Here is a 14,152-nt window from a genome sequence, read left to right on the forward strand (position 1 = left end):
GGGGGTGTCCTTTTATGCTGAGTGCACACAGATCCATTTCTCAGCTGCACCATCAGCCAAAATGTCCCACTCTCCTGCAAGGATAGACCATGTTTCCCAAACTCGGTCCAAGGAGTGCACGTTTTGGTTTTTGCATTCATTCTCAAAGCTTGACAATACATTGAATCAGCTGTGTAGTTCTAGGGCAAAACCAAACTCAACGTGCACCACTTGGGGTCCAGAGGACTGAGTTTGAAAAACCCTGGGGTAGACAAACACTGTCCATTTGCTAATCAATACAGTAAATACCTGACCATTTCTTTAAAATGTACATTTATTTTTCTTTACAACTTTGTCACAGAACATCATTACACACAGTCATTTCAAATCACCTATCAAAAAGGTTTGTTTCTTCCCTTAAGGCAAAAATCTAACTTTTGAGACTTCAACCCACAGAGCTGACTCAAAGGGTTGGATACTAGACTCGAGCAGCATAGCACCCAGTCAGTCTCCCAGACACCTCCCTCACCAACACACACCACGGTCAAATAACAATATGAAATGTTCAGATCTAAATACATTGTGTGGAACAGCCATGATTCTCCGTCATGTAGAATGAGGAACCATGTCTGCTCTATGCATGATATTCCTACCTGAAACAGATCACTCTCCTGAACCCGGCCCGCATATCAGACAAACCTACAGTTGGTAACATCAATGGGGATCACTACGACATCCTTAGCTCACTGACTTCTCCTGTATTCACTTTCTTGTTCCGTTCAATGGTAACATCCCAAACAGCAACCTATTCCCTATATGGTGCACTTTATAGGGAGCCATTTGAGACATAACCAAGGTTCTCTTTTCTACATGTTTCACCACGGGCCACACCAGGGAGGCTCAAAGTGACAGACAAGCCAAACAGGCACAGCAGAGTCATTTGCATAATACTATACATCAGAGAGCAACATGAGGTCTAGACTTGACTGAGGTCTCTTAAAAGAGTAGGGCTCCTATTGGACACGTTCTATTTGGCTTTAGTAAAGTCCTTCCGATGGTTTCCCACCAGGTCCGCTGATTTGAACTATTTAGAAACACCAATAAAATACACCAAGGGAGCCTGGCTTTAGACGTTTACCTCTGGGTCAAGCGACTATGGCTGAGAGAAACAATTGGAATAATTCATTCCCACTCCTCATAATAATAATAATAATAAATGCAAATACCATCAGTGCTCACCGTGGCATTCTGCCTATGCAGAACGATCTCAAGCAACAACCTCTGTGACCGATCGCTTGTCCTTCTCCTTCCCAGTAAAAAGCATAAGTTTTCATTCGCTACAAGTGTTGGGAGGCCATTTTTTGTCCCTTTTCATTGAACATCTCATTTCAATGTGCTCAAATAAATAAGTTTCTTAATCTCAACGAGGAAGAAGTAGCAGAGGAAGGGGTTGATCCGTTCCTAAGGATGGCTTGGCTGTTCGACTGCGCTGAGGGACGTGGCCCTGCTGCTGCGTTGCCTCAGAAGGTGTAGCCAGCAGGGGGAGCCTTGTCATCCTTGTTGCTCTCCAGGGAAAACGGGGGAATGCGCACATCAAAGTGGGAGCCGTCCGTCCTCTCGATGCGGAACGTTCCCCTGCACACAGAGCATCATTAGAATCTTGACCATCACACCTCTGTACTAAATGTAAGAAAGGTCGTTGACGTCATTGAGTTAAGGTCGTCGGAAAGCTTGAGTTACTCTTGCATTTACCCCTGCGTTTAAGATTGTTTACTTGCCTGTAAACCTGTGCAAGATTCACTCAAACGTCAATCAATATTTCCTGTTTCCCCAGCTTATTTTTTTACCACAAGGACCAGGTACAAATAGCAAAACTGGTTTAATAAGTCATCCATGAACCTGCATTACTGGTACAGCTTCTACCACCTACAGCAAGACGTTTACCACAGCAATACTCGTGTTTATAATGCAGTTCCTTTGTCATGTTACTGTGTGTAGTAGCCACAGGTAAGCTGTCAAGTACTTACCACATGTGTCCACTGGGTGCTTGAAGGGAAACATGGCTGCTGTACTGGAAGGCTGGCTGCTCTTTGGACAACACTGGTTCCTGGGGACAAAAACGATTGGTTATGGCCTCTACTCAGTCGTGGAGGTAACATACTGTATGAGTGGCTGTGTCATACATGCTTCCTCTGTCCTTGTTCCCCTTGAAGCTCATTGGAGGTTGCCTGAAGGGACCTTAGATCCTCTCATCCAATTGGCTTGGAGAGGAATTGAGGAAACAAGGACAGAGGAAGCAAGTATTTTGCCAGCTAGTAACGGTTTCAGACACAGCCATTGAGCGTTTGTAATTCCATTGTGTGGAGGCGGTTGTACTACCGACCCGGCCTACGACCCCCCGTCCCCGGACCGTCTCCAGGGTGCCTGATAGGCTGAAGATCCTCCAGTGTCTCTCCCTCAGTTGCACCACCTCACTGCCCATGTTCTCCAGGCGGATGCAGTACCGCCACTGTGAGACACACATTTTGGTGAATTTGGTACACATTATGTCGCCGTTCTGACGGTCTACATTTGTATCCTCGACTGGATATACGAGGCCTACATCATACATTGGTAAAAGTTCAAATTATTTGTACTTTTTCAGGGAATTGTAAAAAGTAACTTACCCAATACACATGAGAATTTTGAGCATCCTGAGAAAGAAAATACTGTATTTATTCTTTGTGCGCAGGTAGATTCAAGCTCATCATAAGAATCACACAGCAGAGTGGGAGGACTCAGGGACGAGCAGAACATTATTGAAAGAGCTCATTGTACCGTGTATACTATTTATTTGATAGGAACTGACCTAATTAAAACACTGTGGCTTTCTCTCAATGTCTTAACCTGCCCTCCCCTTCATCTGTACTGATTGAAAAAGACTCGAGGTGAAAACAATATGGTGGAAGCTACTCATTACACTGGCTTTCACCGGGTCAGTTCTTTCAGATCAGTGCAATAAAAAGAAGCGGCAATGAGAGGACCAATTTTCGGAGAAAGAGCCTCACAGCCCCAACAGCGACATCGTCCTTACCCTCATGCCCATGTAGAAGGGGATGACGGTGACCCGGATGTTCTCCGTCGTCTCTCTGTGCACGTCGGACAGCTCCAGCCAGGGATGGTTCTTCTCCTGCCATGCCTTCAGAGTGTCCCTCGCACTGAACGGGGGAGCTGGGGTGGCTGGACACACAGGACACTTGGTTTACAGTCGTATACACTTGTGAATGCTCACAAAATAACTGGATATATTGTATACTAGATATACAGTACCTGTGAATGTAAAATAAAAACATCTGAACACTTTATAGTACTACTGAATGTTTTTTGAAACTGAAAAATTGTATACTTCATAGAAGTTAATTTGTGAATATTCCCAAAAATAACTGGAAATGTACACTGAGTTTAGAAAACATGAAGGACTCCTGCTCTTTCCATGACAGACTGACCAGGTGAATCCAGATGAAAGCTATGATCCCTTCTTGATGTCACTTGTTAAATCCACTTCAAATCAGTGATGAATCAGATGAAGGGGAGGAGACGGGTTAAAGAAGGATTTTTAAGCCGAGACAATTGAGACATTGATTGTGTATGTGTGTCATTCCGAGGGAGAATGGGCAAGTCAAAAGATTTAAGTGCCTTTGATAGAGGGATGGTAGTAGGTGCCAGGCGCACCGGTGTGTGTCAAGAACTGCAATGCTGCTGGATTTTTCACACGCAACATTTTCCCATGTCTATCAAGAATGGTTGACCACCCAAAGGACATCCAGCCAACTTGACAACTGTGGGAAGCATTAGGGTCAACATGGGCCAGCATCCCTGTGGAACGCTTTCGACACCTTGTAGAGTCCCTGCCCCGACAAATAGGGACTGTTCTGAAGGCAAAGGGGGGGTGCAACTCAATATTAGGAAAGTGTTCTTAATGTTTTGTACTCTCAGTTTATACTATGCTGTACAAAGAAATGATACGTGGAAACTGGAAAACAGTGAGTGGCTGGCGCTTACTTTTGTCAGGGTTGAACATGAGGAAGCGCTCAAACAGCTCGTGCTGGATGGGGACCTGCTCTGTGGAGTTGTAGGGCAGGATGTCTTCATGACTCACATAGTCCAGACCTGAAACACACACAATGACAGCCAGGCAGAATGGCAGTCAGGAGGGAGGCTGGCAGGGACAGAAGTAGTACAACGAAGTAACTAGGGTAGTAATGCAAAATCACCTGGAAGCCAAAATTATATACACATATATATATGCCATTTGCGGATAAGAACTCAAAAAAAATCTATTATTTTAAACACTGCTAGACAATTGTTCTGCTCGAAACTAAATCAAAGCATGTAGCCATTTACTACCCAGGGAGCAGCAGATCATGTGTCATTTACCTGGGATGGCATAGAGGGCTCTGCTGTCGTCATGGTTCGCCAGGAACGTCACTGCTTCGGTCTGAGACCTCTGAGACTGTCAACACAACAGGAGAAACAACTAGAAGACTGGCAGATGTCATCATTTAGGCAGAGTCAGTATGTACAGTGCGAACATTGCATTGGTAGTGTTCAGCGGTAACGTACTATGTGAGGGCAGTCCCGCGTGTCGATGAGGACCTGGTAGTAGGTATGAGTTCTCCCCTTCACCTCCTTTGACCCATGAGAACCAGGAGGCTCTGGCTTGCTGAGGGGCAGAGCATGGGTGTTAAAAATAAGACAAATTACCCATTCAAATCAACATAGAACACACATCAACAAAATAAATAAAACTCCTGGCCCTACCGCTGAGAGATGTGATACGCACCTGTCAGACATGGGAGGAATGATATCCCGGTCATAGATACGGGCGTGCCAGGGGAACAACACGATCCCTCTGTAGCCAAACACACTATGAAGGAAGAGCTGAGGAGAGAACATAGACTTGAGGTCGGAAAGAACTTTGTGACAAGGGCAACTACAGTATACATACACCGGACCACATAAACCTAGGACTATTGTACAGGGCCACCATTCACCGAGGACCGGTTTTCCCAGACACAGATTATGAATAGTCCCAGACTAAAAAGCAAACGCAATGACAAATCTTTTTTCCCCCCAAAATTAGGAATAATCTGTGTCTGAGAATCAAGCCGGCCCCTAATGTTTTGGCCTATGACAGTGAGGCAAAAGATGATTATGAGGAGGGAAGGCCAGGACCAATAGTTCTGGTCTGGGTGGGTAAAGCTGCACGGCGCTGTCTCTTACCTGGCCCGTTTCATATTTGCCGTGCTGCTTCAGCGCCTCAAACACTCCCACCGTCTCCAGAACCTTCCCCTCCGGCCTGTTCCTGCCAAACACAGGCCACACTATGACAAACTGGAGCAAAATCACATCACACCAGGTGTTCACAGCTCCACCCGAACACCTGAGATCCGACCCAGACCCTATTTTTAAACCAGAAGAGCAACTTGGCTCTCGTCCAAATCAAGTCTGGTGTTATTGACTGTACGTCTGCTTTGCTTTATCTTGGCCAGGTCGCAGTTGTATATGAGAACTTGTTCTCAACTGGCCTACCTGGTTAAATAAAGGTGAAATAAAATAAATAAAGTTAGGGTACGGGTCTAGGTCTGGTTGTTATCGGGTCCAGTCGGGTCTGACTGTTCCCCTTGTTTTATTTAATTTAAATGATCAGGTCCAGGTCTGATTGTCCTTGGGTCCAACTTTATGGAGCCAAGTAGACCTGTACATCACACTGTATAACTACATTAGTCTCAAATAGCCAAGTGTTGCAGCAGCTTGGAAATGGAACCTAGTACACACAATACACAACATGAGCACTGAGATGACAGGAACACACGGGTCACCTCCTAGTCAACCCCCTTGGACTAAAGCTTCATCTCAATCACAAATCAGACAAGATTGAATAAAAACACATCGATTTATCAAAATTCAAACAAACATAAATACCAAGTCTAATCTCGTCATTCCCTTTGACTCTTCACTGAATTATAATCAACAAGGTACTGGGAGCAACAGCTGGCTGTGTTCAAGTCACTCATACATTTATGGATCTATTCTTCAAAACATGGGGGGGTGATATTGCATGGCTCCTCAATACATCCATATTATTATCAGAAGGTATGGAGGTGGAAGAGCTCTGCCCGAAGGCTTGTATGTTCGTCAGCGATTACTGGCAGAGGTTGTCCCTTGGATTATTATACTGGTCACTGACAAGAAAGCACGACCAGGCTGGTGAAATGCCATAACAAATACATTGTTAAAACAATGGAGGGTCAGATCGTTAACATGTTTCCTCATTTCATGGAGATTATCATAACAAAAATAAGTTCTCATTCATGGAGAAAAGGTGAGAACAGGACAGTAATCTCTTACATAAAGGGTTACATAAACTAAAGTCAGAATTACAAGCTGGTGCTGGATCGGTCTTCCAATTGCTAACCTTCTGGGCTCCATGTCAACGCAGGCCCTCCACGTTTACTCCCTTGGCATGAGGGGCGCAAAGGAAATTGGACCCATTTACTCTGTGCTGGCTCAAGCCAACCAGCTCTCTTGTATAATCGACAGCAGATAGGCCCAAAGCTCTCCACGTTCTTCCACTCAGACAAAAAGTGAACTAGCTAATATAGGCCAGATATGTTGCCAACTTTCTACTAGTGTTCCAATGTCACGTTTTCTAGATAAGTGGCTTAGTGTACATGTAGGTCTACACTCGAGGTTCTCACAGGTCCACCCAGACACCTGACACCCGAGTGGGCCTAGGTCCGAAATTCTAACTTTTCGCTCGGGTCAGGTCCTGTTTGATTGTCATCCGGTCTCTGGAACTACAGCTGATACACCCAAGTGGACCCGACCACAGCTCTGTACTCTGTCATATGTATTTTATGCTAATAAAGTGCATTTATTGACTTACAGAAGGCCTAGCCAACATATAGATCTATTCGTTTATCAGCCTGGCTGCTCTTCTGGTTAACTAAATGTTGTCACTCGGGTCTGGTCCAGCAGCTAGGGCTGACCCCAATTAGTAGACTGGTTGATTGTTTGGTCGATAGGCTGTTGGTCGACCAAGATTTCTTTAGTCGAGCAGTAGCAAAGAAAAAAGTGTGTACAAGACACCTCTGATTCGCATCTGTCTGCGTGGAATAATCCATTGTTGAGGCCGTGGGAATGGCACAGTCCATCACTAAGATGTGCCTGTGAATTTGTATATGGTTATATTACGTAAGAACAATGGTTCAAATAATATTTTATAATAAATGTGCTTTCTCCCACATTGGATAGCGGTCGCTGTCCGTGGTTCTGAAACACATTGGTGCGCTGTTGAATTGGCGCATTTTCCTAGACCATGTTGCTATGTGCATAAAATCTAAGTTACCCAGCATATTGGTGTTGAGAATAGAAGTCGACCGATTATGATTTTAACGCCAATACCGATTATTGGAGGACCAAAAATAATACATAAATAAGGCCAATTTATTTATTTATAATAATGACAATTACAACAATACTGAATGAACACTTATTTTAACTTAATATAATACATCAATAAAATCAATTTAGCCACAAATAAATAATGAAACATGTTCAATTTGGTTTAAATAATGCAAAAACAAAGTGTTGGAGAAGAAAGTAAAAGTGCAATATGTGCCATGTAAGAAAGCTAACGTTTCAGTTCCTTGCTCAGAACATGAGAACATATGAAAGCTGGTGGTTCCTGTTAACATGAGTCTTCAATATTCCCAGGTAAGAAGTTTTAGGTTGTAGTTATTATAGTATTTATAGGACTATTTCTCTCTATACCATTTGTATTTCATTAACCTTTGACTATTGGATGTTCTTATAGGCACTTTAGTATTGCAAGTGTAACAGTATAGCTTCCGTCCCTCTCCTCGCTCCTCCCTGGGCTCGAACCAGCAACACAACGACAACAGCCACCATCGAAGCAGCGTTACCCATGCAGAGCAAGGGGAACAACTACTAGAAGGCTCAGAGCGAGTGACGTTTGAAACGCTATTAGCGCGCGCTAACTAGCTAGCCATTTCACTTCGGTTACACCAGCCTCATCTCGGGAGTTGATAGGCTTGAAGTCATAAACAGCGCAATGCTTGACGCACAACGAAGAGCTGCTGGCAAAACGCACGAAAGTGCTGTTTGAATGAATGTTTACGCGCCTGCTTCTGCCTACCACCGCTCAGTCAGATACTTAGATAATTGTATGCTTGTATGCTCAGTCAGATTATATGCAACGCAGGACACGCTAGATAATATCTAGTAATATCATCAACCATGTGTAGTTAACTAGTGGTTATGATTGATTGTTTTTTATAAGATAAGTTTAATGCTAGCTAGCAACTTACCTTGGCTTACTGCATTCGCGTAACAGGCAGTCTCCTTGTGGAGTGCAACGAGAGAGAGGCAGGTCGTTATTGCGTTGGACTAGTTAACTGTATGGTTGCAAGATTGGATCCCCCGAGCTGACAAGGAGAAAATCTGTCGTTCTGCCCCTGAACGAGGCAGTTAACCCACCGTTCCTAGGCCGTCATTGAAAATAAGAATGTGTTCTTAACTGACTTGCCTAGTTAAATAAAGATATTTAAAAAAAAATATATATATATATATATATATATACACACACACACACATATATGCAATCGGAGTCCAAAAATACCGATTTCCGATTGTTATGAAAACTTGAAATGGGCCCTAATTAAATCGGCCATTCCGATTAATCGGTCGACCTCTAATTGAGAACAATATGGTGGAGGCAGCAGACGGGAAGACAGTCCTTGCCTTAATTGTCTAAGAGGAAACTCCAATTTAATTAGGTGTATAATCAATAGCCAAACTGTTAAATGTACCTGGCTTCATAAATTATCCATATACATCTACAGAAATAAGACACATCCTGTTTCTGTTGCCTGTTTAATAGCCACAAATTTGGCAGTGTCTGTCTTTGCTATGCTGTAATAAAAGCTTTACACGTTCAGCCTCTGGTATCATTTATTTAGCTTTGCTTACAAATTATAAGAAATTATATTAATAATAATAACCCTCCCTTTTCTTGATCTCCTTATTGTTATTACTATTATGATCATTATAATAACAATAAAAAATAATGTTATCATTAGTATAGCAGCCTTGTATAACCACCTTTGAGCTGTAGGCCTCAGAACACCTCCAGTTCAGTCTTAATAGCGTAACTTACTTAGGCCTCTATTTCAATACTTCTATAGACTACAGTAGTGTATCAATCAAAAATGGACTTGTTCATGTCGTTGCACAGCATACGAGTCACTCATGATTTGAAAGGCAATCAAGGATTTTAGTTTCACAATAAAATTAATTATGCGACCCTTGAATAATTAGTGTACATAAATAAACCATTCCATTTTGGAAATTGCATTCACGAATGAATGCGACTGCTTTTAGTCTTTGCTGTAATAAAGGCTTTACAAAAAAAATTGTTACAGAATCTCTGGTATGTTTATAGTTTATACAGTGTTGATTATATTGTTCAAAATGGTCAGGAAAATTATATTGTAATCTAACAGCACCCGTTTGGCATACATAATATGCACGCAGCACTTGCTACTTACCTTTTTCTTGAGCTCCAGTATTTTCCACAACTAGTCAAAATTATTCCACACATCCGACTTCCCCTTCACCTCCTGAACAACCAGTAAACATTCCCGTTTATTTGTCAAGTCCTCAGCATCCATTAAGCTGTCACGTGTTACGATGTTTTGTAGTTTGTTATAGCATATCATAATTGCATCAATAAATTGGTCATAGGTCAGGCCCTATTGGTCCTGTGCATGCAATGCATACATGTGTCATGTGAAGAGAGCAAGGGTCGAGGGAAAAGAGGATGTTTTTCCTAAACAAATGAGGGATTTCGGTGCAGTATAACAAGAGACTGGTAGCAGCAGCCGTTATGTGCGTGTATAATGTATATACAGTGAATTCGGAAAGTATTCAGACCCCTTGACTTTTCCCGCATTTTGTTATGTTACAGCCTTATTCTAAAATGGATTAAATTAATGACAAAGTGAACCGGTTTAGAAATGTTTGCTAATTTATTAAAAATAAAAAACAAAATACCTTATTTACATAAGTATTCAGACCCTTTGCTATGGGACTCGGGTGCATCCTGTTTCCATTGATCATCCTTAAGATGTTTCTACAACTTGAATGGAGTCCACCTGTGGTAAATTCAATTGATTGAACATGATTTGGAAAGGCACACACCTGTCTATATAAAGACCCACAGTTGACAGTGCATTTTCAGAGCAAAAACCAAGCCATGAGGTCGAAGGAAGTGTCCGAGACAGGATTGTGTCGAGGCACAGATCTGGGGAAGGGTACCAAAAAATGTCTGCATTGAATGTCCAAGAACACAGTGGTCTCCATCATTCTGAAATGGAAGAAGTTTGGAACCACCAAGACTCTACCTGGAGCTGGCCGCCCGGCCAAACTGAGCAATCGGGGGAGAAAGACCTTGGTCAGGGAGGTGACCAAGAATCCGATGGTCACTCTTGACAGAGCTCTAGAGTTCCGCTGTGAAGATGGAACAACAACCATCACCGTAGCATTCCACCAATCAGGCCTTTATGGTAGAGTGGCCAAATGGAAGCCATGCCTCAGTAAAATGCTCATGACAGCCCGCTTCGAGTTTGCCAAGAGGCACCTAAAGGACTCTCAGACCATGAGATAGAAGATTCTCTGGTCTGATGAAACCAAGATTGAACTCTTTGGCCTGAATGCCAAGCATCATGTCTGGAGGAAGCTCGACACAATCCCTACAGTGAAGCATGGTGGTGGCAGCATCATGCTGTGGGGACATTTTTCAGCGGCAGGGAATGGGAGACTAGTCAGGATCGAGGGAAAGATGAATGGAGCAATGTACAGAGAGATCCTTGATGAAAACCTGTTCCAGAGTGCTCAGGACCTCAGACTGGGGCAAAGGGTCACCCTCCAACAGGACAACGACCCTCAGCACACAGCCAAGAATGCAGGAGTGGCTTTGGGACAGGTCTCTGAATGTCCTTGAGTGGCCCAGCCAGAGCCCGGACTTGAACCCAATCTAATATCTGGAGAGACCTGAAAATAGCTGTGCAGCAACACTCCCCATCCAACCTGACAGAGATTGAGAGGATGTGTAGAGAAGAATGGGAGAAACTCCCCAAATTCAGGTGTACCAAGCTTGTAGCGTCATACCCAAGACTCAAGGCTGTAATCACTGCCAAATGTGCTTCAACAAAGTACTGAGTAAAGGATCTGAATACTTATGTAAATGTGATATTTCATTTCTTATATACATACATACACATTTGCAACAAACAAAAATGTTTAACTGTTTTTGCTTTGTCATTATGGGGTTGTGTCCAGATTTAGGTGGGAAAGAAACAATTAAATCAATTTTAGAATAAGGCTGTAACATAACAAAATGTGGAAAAAGGGAAGGGGTCTGAATACTTTCAGAATGCACTGTGTGTGTGTGTGTGTGTGTGTGTGTGTGTGTGTGTGTGTGTGTGTGTGTGTGTATGTATGTATATGAGTGAGTGAATGTGTGCTAAGGTGCAGAGAATGAGAGCAGGTGATCAGTCCAGTTCAAGTGTTCAGCTGTCTGATGGCTTGTAGATAGCTAGACTCCGAGACAGTTTCTATGAATACTGAAAATATGCACAGCTCTGTTTGCAAGTTAAGCTCTATAAGCTGTGTGTGTTATCAAGCGCAACAAAGTGCCAACATTTGACACTGTTTGATATGCAAGTTGGGATTTACTAAAAACAAATTGATTTGTCTGACAACAGGAACTTGTGCAATGTGACAATCATCGTTGCTCTAGGCAACATATCTGCCAATCATATATTATAGCTAGGCACTTTCCTGTAAGTTCAGTTCTGCAAGTTTCTATCCAAGCTGACTTCTTGCCAAGTGTTGCGCAATCATGGTTAACTTTATCAGAGCATTCATTTTCCTACATTAGCTAGCGCGATTACACACAACCAGTCAAAAGTTGACACCTACTCATTCAAAGATCTTTATTTTTACAATTTTCAACATTGTAGAATAGTGAAGAGATCAAACTTTGAAATAACATGTTATCATGTAGTAAGCAAAAAAATTGTGTTAACCAAATCAAAATGGGTATTTTATATTTGAGATTCTTCAAAGTAGCCACCTTTTGCCTTGATGCCAGCTTTGCACACACTTGGCATTCTCTCAACCAGCTTCATGAGTTAGTCACCTGGCATGCATTTAATTTTAAAAGTTAATTTGCATTTGAGCCAATCAGTTATGTTGTGACAAGGTAGGGGTGCTATACAGAAGCTAGCCCTATTTGGTAAAAGACTAAGTCCATATTATGGCAAGAACAGCTCAAATAAGCAAAGAGAAACGACAGTCCATCATTACTTTATGACATGAATGTCAGTTAATCTGAAAATGTAAACAACTTTGAACATTTCTTCAAGTGCAGTTACAAAAACCATCCAGTGCTTTGATGAAACTGGCTCTCATGAGGATCACCACAGGAAAGGAAGATCCAGAGTTACCTCTGCTGTAGAGGATAAGTTCATTAGAGTTACCAGCCTCAGAAATTGCAGCTCAAATAAATGCTTCAGAGTTCAAGTAACAGACATCTCAAAAGCAACTGTTCAGAGGAGACTGCATGAATCAGGCCTTCATGGTCAAATTGCTGCACACAAACCACTACTAAAAAGGACACCAATAAGAAGAAGAGACTTGCTTGGGCCAGGAAACATGAGCAATGGACATTAGACTGGTGGAAAACTGTCCTTTGATCTGATGATTCCAAATTTGAAATGTTTGGTTCCAACCACCGTGTCTTTGTGAGATGCAGAGTACGTGAACAGAATCTCTGCATATGTGGTTCCGACCCTGAAGCATGGCGGAGGAGCTGTGATGGTGATTTGCTGGTGACATTGTCTGATTTATTTAGAATTCAAGGCACACTTAACCAGCATGGCTACCACAGCATTCTGCACCAATACTGCATCCTATCTGGTTTGCGCTTAGTGGGACTATAATTTGTTTTTCAACAGAACAATGACCCAACACACCTCCAGACTGTGTAAGGGCTATTTGACCAAGAAGGAGAGTGATGGAGTGCTGCATCAGAATACCTGGCCTCCACAATCACTCCTTCAAGACTGTTGGAAAAGCATTCCAGGTGAAGCTGATTGAGATAATGCCAAGAGTGTGCAATGCTGTCATCAAGGCAAAGGGTGGCTACTTTGAAGAATCTCAAATATATTTGGATTGGTTTAACACTTTTTTTGGTTACTACATGATTCCATATGTATTATTTCATAGTTGATGTCTTCACTGTTATTCTACAATGTAGAAAATAGTAATAAAAACCCTTGAACGAGAAGGTGTCCAAACTTTTGACTGGTAACGTTACTGTATGAGAGAGAGAACTTAAGTGTATTGCTTGTAAACTCAGCCAGGTAGCTATAGCTAGCTTAACTAGCGGTCAATCTTATAGTTAGCGACGGCAGCTAAAGTAGTGGAGGCATGGCAGCATCAATGATGCAGCATTCAAGACAGTGGACAAACTTGCTAACTTACATTAGCTAGCTAGCTAGGACACGTTAGCTTAGAAGGTACCCCTTACCGTGACGACATGAACCTCATCTGCTGAATGTTGGGCAATCCACATGCTAAACATGGTAACCGGGGTCTCTTCACCTCAAGTCCACTACTGCCTTCAATAATACCCAATATTCTATGTGTGTGTTTCTTGTTGTATTTACTGACAACAGTCAGAAACCCTCGTCGTATTGCACAAGCAGCCATCTTTCCTACTTCTGCACATGAACGCCGAGGCTCACGTGTATAAAAGCGTGCGAATTTCAAAGTTGATTTAAAGGTACAATGCAGCCGTTTTTATCTCAATATCAAATAATTTCTGGGTAACAATAAAGTACCTTACAATCAAAGAGAAATTTATCAAGCAAGAATTGAACGAGGACTGTCTATGGGGTGTTCTTAGAGGGGAGTGGAAAACGTAAAACTAGCTGTTTTTGGCAAAGAGGTTTGGAAATCTCTTGTTGGTCTATTAAAGAATTTACTGCAAAACTCCATCCCACCGCAACAGCCCACCACTAAAAGGGCATTATCATAATTGTTC

The 14,152-nt window shown here is 42.5% G+C and overlaps 1 protein-coding gene across 2 annotated transcripts; it reads right to left on the minus strand.

The window, feature by feature from the left end:
• Positions 1–295: 295 nt before the first annotated feature.
• LOC120018357 (polymerase delta-interacting protein 2-like) lies at positions 296–13,828 on the minus strand. 2 transcript variants are annotated; one of them, XM_038961511.1, is made up of 11 exons: positions 13,637–13,828; positions 5,242–5,317; positions 4,802–4,899; positions 4,582–4,681; positions 4,396–4,471; positions 4,021–4,128; positions 3,053–3,198; positions 2,646–2,672; positions 2,363–2,488; positions 2,007–2,086; positions 296–1,614 (listed from the first exon to the last, which is right to left on the minus strand). In XM_038961511.1, exons 1-11 carry the CDS (start codon positions 13,816–13,818, stop codon positions 1,500–1,502), a joined length of 1,134 nt encoding a protein of 377 aa, XP_038817439.1. In that variant the 5' UTR covers positions 13,819–13,828; the 3' UTR covers positions 296–1,499. The 2 variants fall into 2 exon arrangements, with proteins under 2 accessions (XP_038817439.1, XP_038817438.1); XM_038961510.1 differs by having other exon boundaries at positions 5,242–5,323.
• Between the last annotated feature and the right edge of the window lie 324 nt (positions 13,829–14,152).

Source organism: Salvelinus namaycush, chromosome 23 (assembly GCF_016432855.1).
Source record: "Salvelinus namaycush isolate Seneca chromosome 23, SaNama_1.0, whole genome shotgun sequence".
NCBI lineage: Eukaryota > Metazoa > Chordata > Actinopteri > Salmoniformes > Salmonidae > Salvelinus > Salvelinus namaycush.